Genomic DNA, 23,572 nt, shown 5'->3' on the forward strand with positions numbered 1-23,572 from the left:
GAAAAATAATGAACTGGGAACATGTGCAGTCGATGCGGAACCGCCTAAATTCTATTCAGCATTTATAAAACTGCAGGAACAGATTATTGTATGAAGGTACTGTGGAGAGGATTGTCCTGGGATTCAACCTTTGGCTTAAAAGGTCAGAGGAAACCTCAACAGGTGTCCAGTGTCATCTAAAGGAATATATCAACGCTCTGGGAAACACGCCTATTCGGAGTAAGATAATAAGATGGATACCACTCAAATGTCTGTATGTTAAACATGAAGCTGGAGCCAGCCGGCAATTAGCTTAGCTTAGCATTAAGACTGGAAGCAATGGGGACACAGCTAGGCTCTGCCCATAGGCATCTCTAAAGCTAGAACATTTTATATCTTTGTGTACTTTACTCCGTGCAAAAAATGAAGTGTAAAACCAACAAGTTGTGATTTTACAAGGGCTTATGTGCAGGAACTATTTTTTGGCCTGGTCAGTGACTTCCTGCAGTCTCTGCCGCTCGCATGGCAACCGCCCTGTGACAACAAGACTGCACTGGCCAAGCCAAGAAATAGTTCCACTGGTAACTCCTCGTAAAACCCACAACCTGTCATCTTTACATTGCTGTTTGTGTACAGTTTCAACAAACAGGGTACGAAGTGTGAATTTGTGAGTTTTAGAGCTGCTGTCAGGTTATGCTAAGCTAACCAGCTAGAGAGTGGCATCGATGAGTGGCAAATTAGCATATTTCCCAAAATGTCGAACTGGGTTATTCTCCTGGTTTAAATCAAACAACAATAAAGCCCCATATGAAACAGAAAAAAATGTTTATTGTTAACTGTAAGATCTCAAAATTGTATTTCCCTGGCCAGTTACGAGCACACCATCACACAATCGTTGAATCTATAATGGGCCCCGGCAACTTCTAATATTTCACTGCAACAAATTGTTTGAAAAGCAACAATCGCTGCAAGTTAATTTCTAACCAAACTAAGATGAACTCACACTAACTAAATATTAGCACATGATGTCTTTCAGCCTCTCCTTAAGTAAATATGAAAGTGGATGACGTGCAACAATGTTATGGATGTGAGTAGCGCCCAATAAGGGGACGAAACATGAGCTGAGTGCATCGGGGGCCGCTCCAGGGCTTGTTTCATACACAGCTGATTTATTTTTACAGATAAGCTGTCTCAAAATGTTTGGATGGTATTTGTCAAATTGTTTAGGTTTGTTATATTTTAGCCGAGATCAACGCGGATATCCCAGTTTCACATGCAGAACAGATAACAAAGCAGGAGAGGATTCCTCTCATTCTTTAGGGGACCAGACACAGAGAGCTCCTAGTGGAGGGAAGAATGGGAATACTTTAGGTGTTAATTTATTGGGTCGTTCACTAACCCCCACTGGATATATTATATGACTATCTATTTATTTTTTCCAGTTCACATTTGTTCATGAAGATCCCTTGCTTGTTATGTCCCAAGTTATTCATAAAACACAGAGTGGGGCTCAAACGGCTCTCCATATCCCGTTTGAAAAAAAGAAAAGCATAGCAGATGTGTCCAGTGCCTTCAATACACTTAATGTATTGCTCCATGAACCTGCGGAAAGCTATAAATCACATCAACATAGTTCTCCCAGGTGGTGGGAGTATGGAGGCTGAAGTGGTGTGTGACTGGCCGGGGGTCTCTGACCTGGGAGTGCTGCTCCAGGGCCTGAGCGTTGTCCTCGTGCAGCAGGCTCCGCTCTGCTTCTAGCCTCTGGCAGAGATCCTGCAAGTGGCCATGGGAGCTCTCCAGGGCTTGTTTCCCAGCGAACAGATTCATCTTCTCTTGTTGCACCCGTGCTGTCTCCTCCCGGGCCGCTGCCCGCTCCGTTTCTGCTTCCCGTCTACGTTCACCGAGCTCTGTCTTCTCCCCTTCAGTCTGGAAGGGAAACTAAAATGTTTCACTTCTGTTCTGTTACACTCTGCTTTCTGCTGGCTTATAATGGCTACTGACCTGCAGCAGAATGCGATTGAGTTCCACCTTGTCTTTGGCCAGGCCTTCGCTCAGGGCAGCCATTTTTGCCAGAGAATCATGAAGGGCAGCCTCCTGATGCTGCAGTTTGGTGAGTGCTAACTCGTGTGCAGCACTCCGGGACTCCATCTGTGGAGTGAAATGTAAATATAAGAACGATTTATATCCTTTGGGAGAATCTAGTTATAAAGATCTGGCTACCTGCTGCCGGAACAAAGCAGCCTATACCTTGCTGAGAGCCAGAGCGAGGCTGGCCTTATCATCTTCCAACACCTCCTTCTGCAGGGTGATTTGACTCAGAGCCTCCTTCACCGTCACAAGCTCCCTACGCAGAACTGAGTGTTTCCCTTCAAGCTCCTCCAGACTCCTCTCGCTGAAATACACAATGCAACACATACATGACTCTCTCACACATTGTTTCTTTGTCACACACACACACACACACACACACACACACACACACACAGATTATTTATATAAACGAAATTCCATAACAGCACTCTATCTCCACTGTGATGGGGAAATGTTGGTGCCAAAGGCCAGAACACTGAGGGAGTTGCTTTTTTGCTGTATCGCATGTCCTGCTCCAATTCTCAGCAAATCAAATTTTTTTTTAAGCAAAAGAAACCCTCAGAAAGAGGAACACAAAGTTTCCTTCTTGCATGAGTGCAGTAATGCAATGTAAATGATTTACATTTTCCTCCAAATGTCATCTGGGTGCATTGCCGGCCGGAGAATGACATGTGTTACTGATCTGAAGTGTAAACAGACGGTGCTTGAAAACAATCGGGTGACGGGGTGTGTGTTGTGTAACGGTCGCTCTCCATCGCTGGTGCGGTACCCTCTTTGGGCCTCCGTGCGCTGGCGTGCCAGCTGCATCTCCAGATCCTCCCTCTGCTCCCTCAGGAGGTCCCTCTGTCTCTTGAGCTCCAGCGATGAGCCGCGCAATACCTCCAGCTCGGCACGCCGGGAGTCCGCCTCCTGCTGCAGCCCTGACAGCCGCTTCTCCATGCCGCCCTTCTCGCTGTGAGACACGGAGCCAGAGGGAGCCGGAGGAGGAGGGAGAGAGTGTGTGTGAAGGGCAGTTGTTGCACAATGATCATCATCATGATTATAACACTTGATCAACAACAAACTTCACAACATAAACACTTCTTGTATAAATACTTTTGGTGAGGTTTCAATACATTTAAACATGTTCTGATAATGACGGCAGAGATTTGCTACTTGAGTAAACAAAAAACTGTATATAATTGTCATTGATGATTGTCATCATTGCAACATTTAAACCAAGTGGCGATTTTACAAATAACAGAACCTAGAAAATATGAAACAGAATACAGTTAAGCAACTACTTTTTTCCACAGTCTTGAAAAATAGCTGCAGGATCAGGGTTTACCTGGACATGAGCTCCAGTGAGCAGCGATGTCTGTTGCTGTCTCTGAGGTTTTCCTCCAGAGCTGCTTTAGCCTCCTGACTTTCCCTCCTTACTTCCTGGATCTTCTGCTCCAGCTCTCTCCTCTCAGTGTCCCCCTCTTGCAGGTGATCCCGCAGGGTTTCCACTTGCTCCAGGGCAGCATCCAGACGCCCACGCAGCTCCTGTGGTTTGTTTGTGGTGTGCAGGTAAAGAAACAACATGTTCAACAAATTATCTCTCGAAACCAGAGGTTCCCTACATTCTTTTGGCTTCCGGTCTCTTAAAATTAAGCTAAATCTGCTCGTTAGAGGAGGAAAAGGTGAAAGAATACAGTATTTTACAAGAAAAAGGCAAACAGAGATTTCTTTTGAGATCCTACCCTCAGGCTGGGAGCCACTGTTCTAAAACATAGATCGACAATGAGCAAAGAGCAGCCACTTTTGGTGGACCTGTGTTTGATTGTGGTGCTTGGAGAGAGCACTGTGCACAGCCATCAGGGTGGTGTTCCTCAGAGGAGACCGGCAATGAAGAGGTGAGGAGGACGCACTTTCAGAGCCACTGCCATCACCCTCACCGCCAACCAACTGGATATGGCACATATAATGAAGAAGAATGAAAAAAACAAAACGTAATGCATTTTCTTGTGTGCTAACCCTAAAGTATGATCGAGCTTAGTCAGTGTGTTGTTTTGTTCTGACCTGGTGAACATGACATAGAATATTTTGGAGGGCTTGGATCTCCGTGTGGACGACCTCCATCTCTGCTTTATCCTCTGTTCTCCTCGTCCCCTGAGCAGGAAACCATTAAGGTCAGACAAGCAGCGCACACACACAGCAAGCCTGACATTTCCCAGACCGCAGGCCTCTTGACAAGGAAGTCGAGGAGTTTATCAAGCCTAGCGTCCAGACCCCTTAACCACCCGTCTATCTACCACCTCCCAGTCGTGATTCCCAAGGTCCCACCATCCTGTCCAGACTGATCTGCATGGTGTTGAGGCTGGAATCCTTCTCGCTGCTCTGGCCGCGGAGGTGCTTCACCGAGTCAGTCAGCTCCAGGATTCTATATAGATCAACATGCATGGAAATGGAAAAAGAGAGCGATAACAAACACACACACAGGGTTATCTGAAGATACAAGAGTGGCATGTGCTCCTCCTCTACTAGACCATCAGCACTATCGTATTTGCCGCATAGAATTGTGGGGGTGACAATGACTTCCGATAAGATCAAAAGCAGGCTAGGATTCTGAATACAAAGGCCCTGACATTCCTGCAGTCCTCTGCCTGAAGTGCAAAAGACACCAAAAAAGCTTGATGTGCAGGATTTTTATGATCAAAGCCTGTGTAAAGTTCTGGGGTTCCACATGAGGGAATGCAGTTTGGCTTTCCTTTCAATCATAGGAAGAATGTGAAATTTGCAATTGCACTATAGCTGACCTCACGCCCAGAATTTCTATTTCAGTTTATGATGCATTTTCCTTCTCCACAGTCCTGGTCCAACAATCCACAGACTGACTTAAGACACAGACTTAAAATGTTCCTCATCGAACAATTACTTTCATTAGAAGTTATTCATGGTGAAGATCACATAGACTTTTGAAAGACAAGTTGAAGGATGGGTTGCCTCAATGTAGTTAATATAGAAACCAGCATCCAGCGGCCCTTCAACAAAATGCAGATTTATCGTGTGTCACTTTTTGGTGAATTATTCAACCATTTTCGTCGCAGTCGACTGAGATTTCTTTAGTCGGTGAGTTGTTTTTTATGCTGAATGACTTATTTCCAAACTTATAAACACAAGATATAAAGAGGCCTTTGTGTGATTCTTTGTGGAACGGCTCCGTTTTACAGATCTGACGATTAAATCAACAAACTCATCAAAATAGTGTCATTTTGGCTGCCATTTTCAAAAGAGAGGAAGGAAAGTCTTGATGGTAGACCGGGTCATATCGACTCGGAGGTGACTTTACCTGGAGTTCAGTTCCACTTTCTCTGCATCCCAGCGGCCCTGAAGCTGCATGGCCTCTTTCAGCTTGTCCTTCAGCTGCCTCTCCAGTGTCGACATCTCCACACCACGAGAGGTGCTCTCCTGTGTTACTTTGGCCTCTATGTTCATGCAGGCGACATGCAGCTGCCTGCTGGCAGCGACACACTCCGCGCGCATATCAGACAGAGTCCTGTGGAACAAAGTAATGTCCATCAAGATTTGCAGAACGTATCAGAACATATGAAAGATCCAACAGGGGAAGGGAACGTGACGTGCTGTTTTCGTTCACACAGGTGTGAGCCATGAGCCTAACTAAAGAAACTGTCTGTTTGTGTTTGAAAAGGGGGGATGTCTGTAGCGGTTAAGCTCTGGGATCAGGGTTCACTGTGAAGTGTCTTCAGTTTAAGTTACAGTACTGTACAGCTGTCTATGAGCTAAGCAATCATTGTTAAAGCAAATTACTCTTCAGTAGTGCTCACAGTGGTTCAACATGATAGAAGCAATGTCTGAAGCTCAAGCCTTGTCCTGATGGATGACTTCAACAGTGAGGCTTGGACACCTTAAGCCCCCCCCCCCCACCCATCCCCCCCCAGAGTGAGGAAACAATGAGCAGGGGGACTGGCGACCCTGTTGACCTGTTCCTCTTTGATCCTTGGCTGAGAGAGAGAGACGGATTGCGGTTGCAGCAGTCGTGAGTGTGAGACGCAAGAGGAGGTGGGGGTTCCTGTGGAATCCTGAGTCGCTAGAGGGGTTCTGGCAGCGTGCCACGCTCACCTGTCAGTGAAAGTCCTTAGCTGGGTGAAAGTGCTCCGCAGGGAAGCCGCCTGGCGCCACAGTGCTCTGACACGAGCCTGCTCACGACTCTGCCGGGAGGCGCACGTCTGCAGAGAGAGGCAGACAACAGGGGGACTAGGGACTGGAGGGTGGGTGGCACCAGCAAATGATGGCACCCATCATCTTAATGTGATCCCAAACACATGCAATACTGGAACTCCTGGACTCACACATACAAATAATTGGATTTCCCTGAATAAACAGATGTAGCCCATTTACAGCACGAACGCCAGAGTGTTTGCACAAAATGTTCCTCCCCCTCAGCAGTTGGAATGCTTTCACAGGAAACAACAACTCAAACATCACAGCAATGAAACAAACAGCGAATGAGAATGAATTGGCAAAACTGGCGATGAATGGAATTCCTACCCCATGTGAACTCAACAGGACTTTAATTGCACAATCTCTGTGCAGAAAGGAATACACTTGAGCTTTCCCTGTTGTTGTTTTTTCCTCACCTCTTGCTCTCTGCGCAGACGGGAATCACACAAGTCCGCGTCTTCGCGGGCCTTCCACAGGCTCTCTGTTAGCCCCTGGTTGACAGTGCCCGCCTGCTCCAGCTGTTCCCGCAGCATACAGTTGACTTGGCTGAGGCCGGCACACCTGGAAATAACACGCGTTATATGACCATTTGGTATTTCTCCCCTGACAAACGTCTGTCATGAGACACTCCTATAACCCTTCCACAGCACCCCGGCTCATACAGCCATACATTCATATTACATCTGAGGCCTTCACGTCCACCCTTGCCAACCAAACGTACGGGGTGAACATGTGAGACAGTTTTATAACGTCTGTGTCAACTTAAATTTAATATCAACCAGATCTGCTTGTAGAGTCATTGACCAAAATGTTTACATCATCCTCACACTAAACACGCACCCAGTTACAGTAATGCTGGCCACATTGCTATGTTTGGTTATCGGTCTGAAAGGAAGCCAAAGCCGTGTTTGCATGTATGGGATGACATCCTGTTTAAAGATAACTGCAGTAATCCCAATAATAGGCAACACATAGTGTTGGTTGTAGACTTAGTCTCTACGTTGCACAGAGCGTAAGTGGACAGAGCTTGGTAACGCTGCAGCGAGTGATATTTTAGCCAGTAAAAATGATCAGGTCCCTGCCACGGACATTTCAAATAAAGTTCCATAACTGTATAAATCATAGGGCATTAAAACCTGGCCTCAGCTGCAGAGGTTGGCCCACACTTAATGTGAAGCATCATTAAAATGCTTTGGAGGAGGGAGCCAACATAGCCCCACTAATTTTCTCTGACAAATTGGAGACTGAGATTATGTGCCAAGGGCAGGTTGGGCCTTCGCCCTGCAGCAGGGGCAGGGGAAAGCTGCTGGGAATATCTGCGGTCCGCACATTTCTCAGAAATATTGCCGCGTGATTTCTGCTTCTCAACATGAGACAGAGAAATAAAAAGGCAAAATTCTAACGGGTTGGTCCATGAATTTACTGCTCAAAGTCTGCATCCAACTAGCTACTCCCCGCTGCTGTAGAGGATTTCTGGATTCCAAACTTTGTGCACTTTTTCCAAAACGGCCAAATATGCATAACTTACAAATACAGAAGCTGTGCAAGGTTTTTCTATTGGCTGGATGAGCTGGCTGCCCGCACTGCACGGTGCCCATCACTCACCTCTTCTGCTCCTCCTCCAGCTGAGCAGACTTATTCTGGATAGCCACGTCGAGATCCTGCTCTGTCCGCTGCTGACGCTGGGCCGAGTCCAGGTGGGCCTGGAGCTGAACACACACACACACACACACACACACACACACACGGTACTTTAGCAGTTACCTAATATTTGTAAAGCAACATAATTACAGTGGAAATCCCATTGGAGACCACTCAGCCAAGAATAATATTTGGGTGAATTTCATACATTTAAATGAAAGTACAAAACCATGTTTTGCTTTTAGTTATGCATGATTCCTTTATTGGCTGTTAAATGCTTTGTATTGCCTGCATAAACAATTAGATTCATACAAATGAGCATAGAAGACTTTCTGTGCATTTCCCTGCTTTCTGTGTCTTATCTATGTTGAATGGTTCTTTTGCATAAATGTATATACTTTTATGGAGACATAATGGTCCAAATTATAACTAGTTGAACAAAAACTATTTGCTCTCTAGCATCCTTTTGAATATTTTGTAAACATTGTGATAATGCTGACTGTCCTCTAGGACCCTAGCAGGCCCTTTAGACTTTGGATTGGAATATTAACGTCTAACTAATACTGATCCTTGAAGGTGAAGCAGCAGTCCAGACTTACCAGCAACCTCATCTTCTCAGACTCTGAGGTCTTCTCCAGTACTTGCTCCTCTAGCTCCCCACACCTCTTCTTGTACTGAAGAACCTTGTATAAAACAAAGTTGAGCCAAAGCAACAGTTTTTATTTCACTTAACAATTCCTAGATTTCCGAGGTTCCATTTGTTCACGTAGTCACCTTGGTCTGAAGCTTCTGGACAAGCTGGGCCTGTCTCTGCTGGGCCTCCTGGTAGGCCTGCAGTTTTTGCCTGTGAGCTCTCTCCTTGGCCTGCAATTGCAGGGACACACTGTCCTGGTCCGAGTCCACTGCTGACTGCAGCATCAGCATCTGATCCAGCTGGATGGAGTGGTTAGAAATGAGCTTTTGCAAGGGTGACGAGGTGACAGCACGTTGCACGTCACAGTACATTGTTTACACGCACTGCACCGAGTGACAGTATGCAACAAATCGCTACAGAGCTGATTGTATACTGTTTTACTGACCGCGTGTCATGGATGTGTGATATGCTCACTTTTACAGCTGCTGTTGGATTGGCTGCATTACACTGAGCTCTATGCCCATGTTCACAAGGAGCTATTGCACACCAAATGTGTTGGGTTGCATTATGCTATGTGGGTGCAGTAACTCAGTCTATCTCGTCCTCCTGTAATTATCTGGATGTACCAATGATCAATGGATGAGCTTAAAGGAGTCATTGAGCAGTTTTCAACAGTTCACTGCGGGCTCTCTTTGTCAAATAATAAAGTCAATGTATGGGAGCTTTGTTCAAAGCATTTGGAATGAATGCAGTTTTCTGCTAAAAAAAAAACAAAAAACATCTTACAATACAGCACTCTTGATTGGTCATTGCTATCATGCAGTAGTTCAGTGTGAGGATTGAACAGTAGCTAGGTTTTAAATATATAAATGTCAGTCTATCCCAGTACATTATACTTGCATATTGGTGTTTACGCTTGATGTCTTGATCTGTCGACTGCATCTAGAAATATATATGTACATAGAAATGCACTGGTCCTTCTCATCGTGAAATCTCATATCCTCATATCTGAAATCCAAATGTCCTGTAACCTCTCAACCTCACACAACCTAAACTCCCCCTGCACCACCCACTCTCTATCCTGGTGCCAGACACCCTGTCCTCACTAATACAAACCACATGGCCCTAGAGCAGTGCAACACGCTGCGTGCCTTCAGCTGCCCTTGCCGAATTTCTCATTTAAAAATAAGAGGAGGACGAGAGTGAGAGCGAGGGAGGGAGCCCCCTCCCCTGCAACACACTCCAAAACCACCATCCAAGCCCTCCGAATCAACCCTGCGACCCAGTCCCTCCCACCGCACTTCTGTACCTCATCTCTTCTCTGGGTGCTTAATCTCTCCAGCAGGCTCCAAGAGAGCCAAGACAATAGTCTCACTGTTCAACACCGAGCCCAGCCACTTTGCCACCATTATTAACACATTTTCAAATGGCCTTTTCAGAATTGTTATACTGTCAAACTACACGGACGGCCATCGTGCGCTCGGCTCTGTGCTTTCTGGTGCACAAAAGCTGCTTTTACTGCCCGTTGTTGAGGTGACACCTTTGGGGACTGAGAAGGGAGGAACAACATGGGCGGAGTGTTTGAAACACACACAACTGCAGCAGCTGTGTTTAAAGGGACTCCTGGAAACAGCTGTGTGTGGAGCTTTCGTGATTATGCATCTTTTCAAGTATTTTGGCACAACTATAGCAATAACACTGACTTACTAACAAGCATGCACTTTATAAATACACATTGAAACCACGGCCAGAGCACACATGGTTTATCGCAGCACGTGAGCACAATCTACAGCCGGGAACGTGTACAGCAGAGGGCTCTCATGCTGCTACAGCTTTAGGGAAAGGGAGACCATGAACCCTAAATCTAATTCTCCCTCATAAGAAGAAACTCATGAATAGAAAAGGCTCACTTATGGCCCAAATGAACCCATTGGGGATCACTGGTGTAACAATGAGCCCCAGTTTATCAACCCCCCCCCCCCCATTACCTCTCTGTTAAAAAAATACCAAAATATAAACTTTACTAGTAAGAGTGTTAAAAATAGCTCTGAGATTAGGTAACAATGCAGCATTCAGATAACGCAGTGCTACACCGATCACTCAAATTACTTGCAGAGGTGGTCTGGGACTCATTTCAGCGCTTATCTCTCGTATAGTTTAAACGCTAATGCGTCCCGATGTGTCCCAATAAAGGACGAAACAGTAAAATACGCCATCAAAGCCGCGCCTTCCCCGTTTGTTCCTCCCTTTTCTCACCTCCAGTTGGTTCTCAAATCGTGGTGTACATTGTACAAACAGGGTTGCACAATGAAATGCTGATTGCAGTCCCATTTAGCAACAGACAAAACACAAAAAATCAAAAAAAACACAAGAAAATACAAGACAACACAAAAAAACGATCATATGTGGAGGGTGGAGGATGAATTGAGGAGTCTCACAGCCAGAGGAAAGAAGCTGTTCTGAAGTCTGCTGGTACGGAAGCTGATACTTCTGTATCTGTACCACGAGTGGGTCAAACATCTTGCCTGGGACATGCAGAGGCAAAGAACCAGTCTGTACTGTTTGGATGTCTTCTCCGTCTTTTGATTTCCGGCAGAAAAACCAAACTACAACGCATTTGGTCTTTGCAAACAAAAATAATGTTTATTCACATGCATCTTTTCAAGTATGTTGGCTCAACTATAGCAACAACACTGATTAATCAAGTTACTATGTATGATAGTGACGCATGACAGTGAAACCTATGGAGCTGCAAACTGTAAAACAAAAAAGGGCAATGTCATATTACAACCTGTAGTCTTAAATAGGTACAAGTTTTTCTCTTTTTAAACTCAACCTTTTGTATTTTGACAGCAGTAGTACTAGTAGTAGTAGCAATAGTACTAGTAGTACTAGTAGTACTAGTAGTAGTAGTAGTAGTAGTAGTAGTAGTACTAGTAGTACTAGTAGTACTAGTAGTAGTAGTAGTAGTACTAGTAGTAGTAGTAGTAGTAGTAGTAGTACTAGTAGTACTAGTAGTACTAGTAGTAGTAGTAGTAGTAGTAGTAGTAGTAGTAGCAGTACTAGTAGTACTAGTAGTACTAGTAGTAGTAGTACTAGTAGTAGTAGTAGTAGTAGTAGTAGTAGTAGTAGTAGTAGTAGTAGCAGCAGCAGCAGCAGCAGTATTTCTAATGTAATAGACATCAGAAAGCATATTACAGTGACCAGGTGTCTCTTCAGGTGTGGAGGGTTTTCATGCATTGCTGCAGCGTGTGGACATCTCTTCTCCTCTGCTCCACACACTACAGAAGGGACGCTTTTTAAAAAATGTGTTTCTCCCCAGTCAGCTGTAAAGCACCAGGCCGGAGGCTGCTCTGGATTAGCCACGCTCCGTGCTGGAAGCTCCCAAGAAGGCGCCACACATTGTTGTTAAGACTCCCAGATTCACTGAACTCTCCTGCATCACCATCCTCTCCCCCTTGCTCTGTTTGCATCATTTCATCTCATCAGCCTTATCTCCATAGTTTGTCTGATCTCATCGTTCTTCGCAACACATCCATCGGTGACTGTAAAACGAGAGGCGAGTAATCCCAGGCCTCCATCTGCCCTAGCCCAGGGGCTTACTGGGTTTACTGGGGGCCCAGAAGTGTGCTTACTGAACACCCTTGCTATTTACGATCTGCCTCGGAGTACAATCACTCTCTAGCAGCCTCCGCGGACCCCTAAAGTGGGCTGAGTCCAACCCCAGTGTAGCCCGACTCTTTGAGGTCATCTCCTGACATTATGCAATAATGCTCAAGATGCCGTTTACACAAAAACAACCCTTTGTCATGCGTCATTTTATCCTTCCATATGGTTGCTATGCCTCCTTTTCTTTTTTTATTTGCATTTCCATGTATCTGTGTCATGAGCCCTGCTTATGTTTCCAAAGTAAAAGACTTCTCAGCATCTTAAAATGTGCTTTGAATTAGCTTTTTACGTTTCTTGATATTTATGATTTGTGCCACTCCTTGCATTGTCTCTTTTGATAAATATTTCAAACAACATCAAGGGATAATCTTGCTTTGAATCATCTGCCAATAAGCGAATCATTTTCAAGGCCTTTGTGGAGGCTTTGGTGTTTGGGCCAAAACTTGCTGCCTTGCTCATGTGGTAGATCAAAATCCAATCCATTTCGGTTACCAAGTTAGGATTACAATATTCTCTCACCGACCTAATGTCACAACATTTGGAGATCCGATAACTCAGCAGTTTATCCACTGCTTCAACTGTTTTTTTTTTTTATGTTTTGGCCTTTGCTTTGCATTTGTGAACTCAATTCTCTCCTCTCTTGCTGTGTTGGCATTGTGCATCAATGCCTGTTTATCTACACAAAGACACATCTCCAGGCTCGTCCAGCAACTAGTCCACATCCTCAGCCCTATCTTGCGAAGCGAAATCCGGCCCCAAGTGCACAGTCCAGCCAGCATGTGAAGGGTTACAGCTGCAATCGTTTTCCCTGGCTTGGCCTGGGCTCAGAGGCTTAATAAAGGGAATTAATGGAGTGCACTATCTGTCAGATTCCTAAACACAGCTGGAGCGGATGTCCATCGCCCCCAAGCTGCCCAAAAAAACGTACTATCCCACTTCAACAACATGCCCCTTCCCCCTTCCCCTCACATTACCCCCGGAGTGCTGACTCTGTGAAGGAGCCCCAGCTGATTGTGAAAGCTGTTTATGTATCATCGCTGATGGCAATTACACAATGTGGGATAACAAACAGGGAGAAGGGAGGCGAGGAGGGGGGGCTGCTGTGAGTATGTTACCATGGAGTGAACCTCATGGTTATGGGGACAGCTGCTGTGATGGCATATGGGGGGGGGATATACAAGTGATCTGTGTAAATACGGCCAAACTAATAATACACGCCGTGTACTCACAAGCATGCGGCTGGTCTTGCAGCACTTAACACAATGCCCCCCCGGCAAGGACAATGCTGAACAAAACCTACACACACATATTAAAGTCAGCCTGATTAGCACTCTTGACACGTGAAAAAGAACTGAAAAGTGCGCTTCATTTTTGACTTCAAAGTCAGGTAACACGAGTAGCCTTAACGTCAAACGTTGACATGGTTTGATGGAATACTTTCATCAAAGATGCAATGCTGGGGGATGGGCTTTCAAGAATATTTCCTCCGGGGAAGGCAATTCATTTTTACAATTTCATGATCGTTGAGAGAGTCAGACTTTTCGGCAGCAGTCCATTCAAACTGCAGCCTAAATGAGTGGGTTTGTGCCAGCAAGAAAAACAAACTGGGACAGAGAGGGGGGGGGGGGGAGGGTAGCAGGGTAAAAGGGGACAGTAACACAATCCCTAAGAACAGACTTTATCTGCTCCAACTCTGTTTGACAGGGTTCTTATACAGACACCCAGGGGATTCAAGATTACAGAGGGCACTGGCAAATGGCAGTTGGTGTCAGAAATCATTCAGCGAGAGTGTATCTTTATCCAACTGACTGCCACACTGCAGTATTGTGCAACCGCTTGCTAAGTGTTCAGGCATTATGGTATAGAAGGTCTATGTCTGAGAAAATGCACACTGGCGGGGCTCCAAAAGCAACACAGAGGGTTCACAATCCACCCCAACATGTTCTCCATCCTCCCGAGGCCGTCCGACTCACGGACTGGGTCAAGGTTTGTCCTGGTTCAAGTGCAATTTTCTGGGGTCATCAGAGATCACGCTGAGTGATTAAACAGAGACACAAAGGACGGCTTTCAGAGTCCAGGTGTGACTTCACCAGTTAATGGTCTTCTGTCAGAGGAAAGCCGGGAGAAATGGGGATTTGGGATAACTTTGTATCTCCATCCCTCAACTGTCAGGCCTCCATCGGTGGTGGGCCTGCTTCAGCTGACATTCTGACACTGGGAGCATCAAATGGATTTCAGCAAGAAACTTTTGGTAGTCGGGCATCATATGTAGTGCTTTTTTTGCTCTCTTGCCATTACGCTACTACCGGCAGCCCATTAGCTTAGCTTAGAACAATGACTGGAAACTAATGAGAACTACCTGGTCACATTGCATCAACCTGATCGAAAAAGGTATAGAGCAAGTTGGCCTGGAAGTAGTTTGAAGGGCTGGTTGTTTGACCCTTGGAACTGACCTGGTGACCGTAGGATGGCTGTTACTGTATGAGCAGGCTGATACCGGGTCCCCACCACGATGACTGCCTTTCAGCAACAAATGCAACCAAAAACTGCTCAAGAGACAGCAGCAATTCTTCACGAGTGAGGGTAAAATGGAGCTTTCTGGAGCATCTGGTGGACAAGCGGTTTGGTGCGGCGTCAGCAGTGATGCGGGCGTTGCACCAAAATGTTGTGGTGAAGAGGGAGCTGAAACGGGAGGCAAAGCTTTCGACTGAGAGTGTTTCCGCCGTAGGGTGGCCGGGCTCAGCCTTAACGATAGGGTGAGGAGCTCAGACGTCCGGAGGGAGCTCGGAGTAGAGCCGCTGCTCCTTTGCATCGATGAGGTGGTTCGGGCATCTGATTAGGAGGCCTCCTTGGCACCTCCAATCAGACGTTTTCCCAGGAACGGCCAGCCGGTAAGAAGCCCCGGGGGTAGACTGAGAATGCGCTGGAGATATTAAATGATATGGGCATTAAAACATGCTGACAAATTAAGCGGCTCATACCGTATGATATATACGATGGGATATTAGGTGATACGATTTGGCTGTGGGGCGTTGATTAGCACACTGCATTAACGTCACATCACAGGAAAGCTGCCAAACAATTATGCTGCTCTGCAGGGGAAAAAAACAGCAAGAAGAGACGAGTCACAACAGGAGTCTCGTGATGAACCTCTTGACTTCTGAGAAGCTACCGGAAAAAAACATTTGGCTGCGTTAACAGTTATACTTTCTGCTATCTGAGAGAAAAGACATGAGTCCTCCTCCACTCTTCAAATTGCTACTCAGATATCAACATCGCTTGCTTGTATTTTTTCTGTTTAGTGCCTTTTCACACGTCTAAAAATATCAACAAAATAAATACGCTATATACAACTGCGGAGTTAATTAAGTTTTATTTATAGCCTTGGTTTTAAAATAAGTTACAAGAATGAGGCAAGCAGTGGGAGTTCATTTGATTTAAGCGACAGAATGAGGGCAGTGTTATCACGAATGGCTGCTTTGTGCACCAGGAAAAATGAGCTTTTTCTTCGCCGGTCTCAGGGGAGGAGGCCAGTGACCTTCCCAATTTCCCCCCCAAAACAGCAGCCGCGACATGGAGGGGCTACCATGGGGGGCTATGAAGGGAGACGCCGGTCCTCGCGAGCACAGGGGGTCTGAGTCTACCTGAACAGACCACAAGGAAGCCCTTCATGAACCACCCTCCCCTCTCTTATTTACACTTACAAACACACACGCTTCCACTCCCACACACACACAATGGACGCTTACACAGTACTTACTGTCATATGTAAACTGTAATTCTACAGCAGCTTATTAAAGAAAATGCATGACATAAAGTATATGTTCGTGCCAAGTTACATTAATTCCATGGTGAGTCTGTAGCTGTGTATTCTGAACGTTCCCCCCCTTCAGTTTTCACTACATGACATGCAAAGCTGTTTCAACCTCACCCACTGTTTGTTTGTTCAGCCCCAAAAGGCTTTCCCTGCTGGAGAGAGCGCTGGTACACTGATGTTTACTGTAACCATATTCCATTTCAAAAGGCATGTCGCTCGTTGCACTCAATGCTCTCGTGTGGTTGGACGTTCTTGATCTCATCTCCAAACAAAACTGCACAAATGAACCATCTGCAGTATTACTTACTTCAGGTCCCGTAAGAGTCGCATTGGAGAACAATGTCTGCTGATGCAGCCTCAGCTAGGAGACACAGCTAGTTTGGGAAATGCGTGTTTGGGCTGATAGGATTTGATGAGGTGGGTGTCATCACCGTGGTTAAACATGCTGACATTGACATAATTGCAATGCTCATGAGAAGACTACATGTCGGTCTATTGCTGTTCAAATCACGAATAAGTAGATGATAATATGTATCAGATGAACTGTTACCTGGATGGCATCACCTGTGCATCCAATTTGGTCTGTTTTTATGATTTGTTTATGACATCTTACATTTGTTTCTCTTTCCATTACAGAACACACATTCTGCTAGAATAGCACGGGTACATCCAATGCTAAAAATGTAAATAATGCTCCACAGCTTGACCTATGTGGGTGCCCTGTGTCACTCCTACCCTGTCTGTGAGACCGGCCTGTTTGACTGGCGGCTGGTCACGATCCATCTGGCTCGGAGAAAGCTGCTCCCTCGGGGCCCTGCTCCCCTCCAGCTCACTGACCTCAGAACTCCCATCTGGAGTAAGGAAGCAGATCATGCATATGGTGTCAATCCTACCTCATAGGGCCTAATGATCACTGATATCTAGCCAGGTAGATGTATTGTTTGTGCTGCGTGTGTTCAATTTGAATTGAAGCTCTGTTTAGTCTTCCCTACCAGCTGGCTCCTCTGCCAGGTTGCGAGTGATGATCTGGCGGACGCGGGTGGAGACAAGCGTGGGACTGACACCGGACTCGTGTCCATCACCTCGAAGTGACAGAGTCCTCTCTCCTGAGCTGCCGTCAGAGTGAAGCAGGGACTCCTCCAACTTCTACAATCACAGCAGGAACCTCAACACATCACCTAACTGAGCAGAGAAGGCTCAACTCGAGACAAGACGATGGGGAAACCGTGGAGGAATAGCACATTTCCATTTTACTTAACTAAAGATAAAAAAAGAATAAGCAAAAACATTTACTGACTCAAGTCTCGGTATCATTATAATAAATTCTAATTAATTACCATGGAAGGAACATGTAGTTGGTTGAGCTGTAGATCATTTTAACTACTTTATATAGTTAGGGCATCTTTATCATAATGCATAATATTGTATCAAATGTTTTATGAAGATTATTGATTCGTAAAGTAACTATAACAGAGATAAATGTAGTGAAAAAAGCACAACATTGACACCTGAAAAGTACTCATGTATAAGTGTAAAATAGCAGTAGGTAGTACCAACAAATTGTACTTAATCACAGTACTACAGTAGCACTCGTGCTAATAAATGTACTTATAGTTACTTTCCACCTCTGGGAAACATGTACTGAAAATCAATTTAGGTAATGTTTTACTGAACACTGTAGCGCCATCACTACCACTGTAGTAGTGTAGTAAAGTGTTTACAAGTTTCCCTTTCAACAGTTGTAACGTTAGAGTATCAGAGAGCATTTTCTCGAAAGCTGCACTGAAGCTAAATTTGAGATAGCTTCTTGTACTTTACTTGCCTATTTTCTGCTACTTTATTCTTCTACACCACTACATTTATTCTGAAGGTTACTTTGCAAATTCATATTCTTAATACAAAATATATTCAACAAAAACAGTATGATGTATTGTGGATTAAACGACTCATCTGTATATAAACTAGTTCAAATGAGTTCCATCTTTACCGGCTGCAGCATTAAAGTGAGGCTTGCACTGTCTATTTCATCAATGATGGCAATACAATTATAAAACATGTTATTCTGAGATGTTCATCTTGCATGAATACTTTAGGTACTTTAGTTGCTAATGTGTGCACTCTTACTCACGTAACTTTTTAAATGCCAAACTTTGACTTTTTTTGGACCATTTCGGCACTTAACGTTAATTTATTGCCACTAAAAGCTCTGAGTTATTACACCGTTTTAATAGGCCTATTTCACAGCAGACATTTTGACTTCACAGTAACGTTAGGCATTGCAACATAAAATACAAAATACCGGTCGTGTCTCTGTTCTATAACGTTAAGTGCCCCAGTAAACAATGAAAGTGTGAGTGAGCCAGCATACACGATAGCTACACACTGAACCGGAAGTAGCTAGCATAAATTGAATTCAGCCACATTTAATAGCATTATTTAGCTTGTTAATTAGCTCGCGTTACACCTTTGCTTTTCTTAAGTTGACGTGTCTTTCGTTGAAAAAGTCTGTTAAAACCGCAGACTGTATATAAGAAGGTCAAAACAAGAAAGACGTTAACTAACACAGTGGACAGCAGCATCCATGTTACCGACCTGAATCACAGAGTGGGCACCTTGCTCCCGTTGACAACTCATGGCAAAAGTGCCGCAGCTTTAGCACTAAAATGTTGAGCAAGCGACGTTAAACTTTTAATGGTTTCATTCGACGACATAGAAACCTTGCAGTGACGTTACTTTCTACAATTTAGGCTAGAGAGAGAGAGGAGTCAGCAGTGGACTCCTACAAAGCACAGACCTAGCATGTCATTAAGGACTGAACTGGTACCTGCATAAAGAAAAGACTAGAGTTGAAAATAAATCACTGACAGAAGAAACTTTAGGAGCGACTGAAGGCAAGTAGCGCCATTCAAAGGTTGCCAGGGTGACCGCTCGCTTCCGGACCGTTGCCATAGAAATAGAATGCTGGGTCGGTGTTTCCATGGCAGGACAGACTCTCGGATTCCGATGGGTTTCTAGTCTCTTCAGAGGCAAAGTGAACAGTATCTTCCCAAAGAGGATTTACATCTGGTTGACCGGCTTTCAGGAGCACATTTTATTCACTTCTCGAGCATTTCCAGGTACAAACCCGTGATATACAACCAATAATAAAAATAATACTCTGCACATATTTAATGATTCACAAGCACCATTCAATAACACACAAAAAGGAACAAACAAAAACACAAGACACAAAGTATAAATAACCACCAACTGAGCAGCCAAGCAAGGCTCTAATAACAACCAAGAAGACCTGAGGATCATGTAACGCACTATTCTAGGTCACAATGGCATCCTGGGATAAACCTGCCACTTGCATTGTAACATAGTTGTGATAGGAACATGTCTCTGCGTACTCCTAGACCCTGAGTTTAGTCCCACCAGGACAGGAGGCCCTTACGGTGAATCTATGGGGGAAAGCTCGGGCCACTGGGATGGATCTAGGAAGATGGTGCAGACTCCACTGTAGAACCAAAGTCTGGGCAGGAAGGACTCCACCTCCCAGGTGTCGGCCGCTCGGTTGTAAACCTCCACTTCCACCCCGTAGTCCCCCTCCATGCCTTTCCAATGGCCTCCGGTGACAAACAGCTTCCCATCCAGTGTTACCAGGCCGCCATTCTCATGGAGCATGTGGAGAAGCTGGACCTGAAGAGAGAGGGAGAGTCAACAAGAGAGAATAAAAAATAAAACGATTATGTTTGCCTTTGTCCTGCTAAATAAGCATTGATACAAGGGATCGTATTACTGTATTATGACAAAAAGCCAGCAGTGATATCTAAGCCCACCTTCTGCCACATGTTCGCCTCTGGATCATAAGAGAAGACTTTCTTAGTGTTGTCAGCAACCAGATATATAGTGCCATCCACACAGACAGAACGAGGAGAAGACAGATACTTAGGGATGAAGGGCGAACATATGCTTATCCAGCTATCTGTAAAAAAAGAAATAAACATGGCAACACACATCATTCAGAGGAATAAAGAAGACAAAGCATTAGGTTTTGGTTCTGTAAACTTGTTCAACAGATTCATTTCTAATGAGTCAACACTAAATGACAATAAGTGGACACTATTAAATCCTTTAACTGCCAATCTGTGGGAAAAACAAAACTGCTGTTTCATCAAGGGTTAATCAATAATGATAAACAGTCAACACCACATGGGGAAAGAGAGCCTAATGTTGAAACAAATACTAAAATATGTAGTTGTATGGTGCTTTATCTATGTAGATTAACTTAAGGAATTGTACAATGAAGCAATAAATATTTGGTTGAAATACTATAAACAGCAAGTAAACAGTCGATGAGAAGCTATTAGAAATTGAGCTGCACCAACAGGACTGCATAAATGAAGGAAATATTGCAAATGTGTTTTGCCCCCCAAAAAATGAAAATGTTTGCTGCAAATCTCTTGCCAATAAAGATCCCCCCCCCCCCTCGGAGGTTTGCTTCGCTCCTCCTTACCTATAACAGGGTTGTAACACTGCATGGCCAAAGCATTGTACTTCACAGCGCACGAGCCAATCACATAGAGCTTCCCATGACAGGCCGTGGCGGTGAAGTTAGTCACATATTTCAAGGCAGGGCACGTCAAGGTCCAGGTGTTGTTGTAAGGGTCGTAGTGCTCAACTTCAACGCGATTCGACGTTGTACCTGAAGGAGGGAAATGTTGAGTAGGATGAGGGATGAGGGTGAATCCTGCTCGCATAGATGTCAGCAAATACAGACGCACAAAGAGGGATTTGCAAGAAAAATTCTCAGGCACCGCACGAACGAGCGTATTTATTTTCTTACCTCCAATGACGTAAATCTCGCCGTTGAGCGTTGCCGACGTGTGGTTAGTGCGAGGCCAGAGCATGGGGGCCACGGTAACCCACCTCCCCTCTCTTGTGATGTACTTCCAGGTCTCTGTGGTGGACCAGGTGTTGGTGTTCGAGCCTCGCGAGCCCCCTGGTCAGACACACAAGAGAACTCTGTCAAAAGTCGGACGTTTGTTTTACATTCCTCGCAAGAGAAGAGAGTTCTGCTCAAAACCGTTGATCATTATTTCTGTGCCTTCTGCCCCTCACGCACCTGTGACGTACACATCATTGTTCAGGGACACCAGGGCGTAGCCCCACTTGTTGGGGTTGGGGAAATTAGGGAGCTCATGCCACTGTTCTGCAGAGAAAAAGAAAGAAACGGGAGTTCATGGTCAAGCGTCATTCTGACAGTGAGGGAAATTAGATAAATGTTTTCACAAAAATAGCACGCAAATGAAATTTGGAGAAATGTCCTCAAAGTAAGTCAAAGTTAGGTCAAGAAAGGAAGAAGCCGGGAAAAAAATGTTTCCTTTCTGGCACAGCCCTCACAGCATTGTTGCTGGAGATGTCAAGCCTCTTTTTGTAAACATCCAGTGTGAAAAACACTGAAGTGGATGTCTCCTTCCAGCTCCGCACGATAAAACGGCCATTCGAGGAGCTGAGAAGATGATCCAATTTTGTCACCTCCAGACCGCATTCCTGCAGAGCTGTGTTCCTGTCAGCACTGCATGTACCGACCGACTGCCAAACTGTTTCAAGGACTCTGACAGACGTTTCACAACAAGTTTCTGTTGTGAAATGGATTCTGAACTTAAACAAAGTTGACATTTTGAAGCGTGCAAAAAATAAAAATGTTAGTACTTGTGTTTGTGTTGTAGAAGGCACAGTTCCTGGGCAGCAGTCTTGGGTCTCTGTCCTCTTCATCGTCTGATTCGTCCGAGTCGTCCAGTGAGCGACCTCCCATTACCAACAGCACCTCTTGCAGGTTTGGTTGCGGACTCACGGAGTCGAGTCTGTCCGTGTTTTCCGGGGCAAAATCCATCTTCTAGAAAAGCAAAAGTTGTTGGAAATCCACTCAAGATTGTGCAAATGAAGATAAGAGAGAAAAGAAGGAGGTGTGAAGTCACTAACCTCTCTGTGAAGTTTTTCCACCGCCTCTCTGCAGCTGGGAGAGGCCTGCACCAGACTGTCCTTCAGCAGGGTGTCAGCCAGGTAGTCCAGGCTGAGCAGAGGGAGACGGGACAAGGTGAGGAGCTCAGGGAGGTGGGCGAGCCGAGACTCACTGTGGTGCCCGACCCATTTCAGGATGGCCTCCACGCGGGTGCACTCTGTCCGGATTTGTAGCCCTTCGTCGGACAGGCACGCAACCAGCCTCTCCTTTCCCAACAGCAGAAACTCCTCACCTTGCTGCACAGCCTCAAAGTTCTCCAAGAGGAAGGCCCCCGCTTTGGCCATCACCTCAGGGCAGCCATGGATGGCCCCGAACTCCAGGATCCCCAGGCAGTTGGTGGCATCGATCTGGTGCTGGAGGTATCGGCTGCACACGGTCCTCACCGTCTGGAACTGCAGCTGGCTGGACGTGCAGATCAGCCCCTCCACGTTGCTCTGGTTGATGGTCAGCTTGCCCGTGTACGCGAAGTCCAGCAGGCAGCTGAGAATGTCGGGATCAACGTCGCTGAGCTCCACGCGCGCCCCGATGCTCTCCACAAAGTCCCCTGAGAACATGCTGTGGAAGTACGCGCTGCAGAGGGCCAGCACGCTGCGGTGACAGGGGAAGTCGTGGCCGCCCGCGCTCAGCGTCACGTCCACCAGTTTGGGGTGAGAGCAGAGGGAGCGCAAGCCCTCCAGAATGCTCTGAGGATGGGAGGGCAGGCAGAAGTCCAGGTCGTCCACGTTGCGCACCATGGTCAACTTCAAAATGTCAAACAGTCTCTCAGCGGGGGATGGGCAGGTCGAGTTTAGAGCTTACCTGGAAGTGTAGGAAAACACATGAATATGCAGAAAAATGAATGATAGAATATGTTGGTTGGTTTGTTGTTGCTTTGTACAAACGGTGCAAATAAAAAGACACTCAGTGAGCGAGCTTCAAGTTTGGAACTTAGTTAGAAAACAGTTTCTCTTCTTTGACCTTTCTGATTTGAGCAAAATTTAAAACTTTTTAAATTTGGCATCACTGTGTACTTTTGGCTCACTATTAGTAAGATTCACCACAATAGCATGACACTAATCCTCTCCGACGCCAACAATACATTACATTTCTTGACATCAAACTCTGTACAAATGAAACGATTGAACCAACAACAAACTCACCGCAGAACTAGGGAAACGGAAATGAAGGCGCATCCTTGTTTCCAGTGAAAAAGCTGTTTGTGGCTGAGCGGCTGGTGAGATCAACATGGAAAGAGTAGCATGGCGAAAAGCTTTTGCCATGTCACTGGGACGCGCTGCCTGGCTTTCAGTTATTTTTAGGACCGACAGCGACGCTGAAGTCAGATTCCAAACAAGCATGGGACCCACAGCTGCTGTTACAGGCACACATTATTCTCAACAGGCATGGAGGCTGGCAAAGGAGATAAATGACATAGAACTGACCGGTTTGTGTGTATGTCACAACAGTTGATTAAAAACGATGCTGAACAAAGTGCTGTATGTTTATATAGGTGTTACGATATGTGTGGTTTGATTAAAAGTGCCTTAAG

General features: G+C 45.4%; 2 protein-coding genes across 2 annotated transcripts in view; both read right to left on the minus strand.

The window, feature by feature from the left end:
- Positions 1–18,620, minus strand: part of crocc2 (ciliary rootlet coiled-coil, rootletin family member 2) — a gene marked incomplete at its 5' end in the record, with an annotated part of 32,121 nt that extends 13,501 nt beyond the window's left edge. The window contains 17 exons of the mRNA XM_079266603.1: positions 1,675–1,905; positions 1,981–2,127; positions 2,227–2,371; positions 2,840–3,022; positions 3,398–3,597; positions 3,865–3,999; positions 4,114–4,203; positions 4,378–4,474; positions 5,384–5,590; positions 6,175–6,281; positions 6,693–6,837; positions 7,882–7,985; positions 8,517–8,600; positions 8,692–8,850; positions 16,773–16,888; positions 17,030–17,183; positions 18,600–18,620. Coding sequence (XP_079122729.1) covers positions 1,675–1,905; positions 1,981–2,127; positions 2,227–2,371; positions 2,840–3,022; positions 3,398–3,597; positions 3,865–3,999; positions 4,114–4,203; positions 4,378–4,474; positions 5,384–5,590; positions 6,175–6,281; positions 6,693–6,837; positions 7,882–7,985; positions 8,517–8,600; positions 8,692–8,850; positions 16,773–16,888; positions 17,030–17,183; positions 18,600–18,620 — 2,325 coding nt within the window. The remainder of the gene's footprint in view (positions 1–1,674; positions 1,906–1,980; positions 2,128–2,226; positions 2,372–2,839; positions 3,023–3,397; positions 3,598–3,864; positions 4,000–4,113; positions 4,204–4,377; positions 4,475–5,383; positions 5,591–6,174; positions 6,282–6,692; positions 6,838–7,881; positions 7,986–8,516; positions 8,601–8,691; positions 8,851–16,772; positions 16,889–17,029; positions 17,184–18,599) is intronic.
- A 484-nt stretch (positions 18,621–19,104) lies between these two features.
- klhl30 (kelch-like family member 30) lies at positions 19,105–23,329 on the minus strand. The gene is made up of 8 exons (XM_079266698.1): positions 23,184–23,329; positions 22,005–22,842; positions 21,735–21,918; positions 21,145–21,231; positions 20,866–21,021; positions 20,536–20,724; positions 19,859–20,004; positions 19,105–19,718 (listed from the first exon to the last, which is right to left on the minus strand). The coding sequence occupies exons 2-8, from the start codon at positions 22,776–22,778 to the stop codon at positions 19,470–19,472; spliced, it is 1,785 nt and encodes a 594-aa protein (XP_079122824.1). The 5' UTR covers positions 22,779–22,842; positions 23,184–23,329; the 3' UTR covers positions 19,105–19,469.
- Between the last annotated feature and the right edge of the window lie 243 nt (positions 23,330–23,572).

Source organism: Melanostigma gelatinosum (genome assembly GCF_949748355.1).
Source record: "Melanostigma gelatinosum genome assembly, chromosome: 4".
In the NCBI taxonomy this organism is placed as follows: domain Eukaryota; kingdom Metazoa; phylum Chordata; class Actinopteri; order Perciformes; family Zoarcidae; genus Melanostigma; species Melanostigma gelatinosum.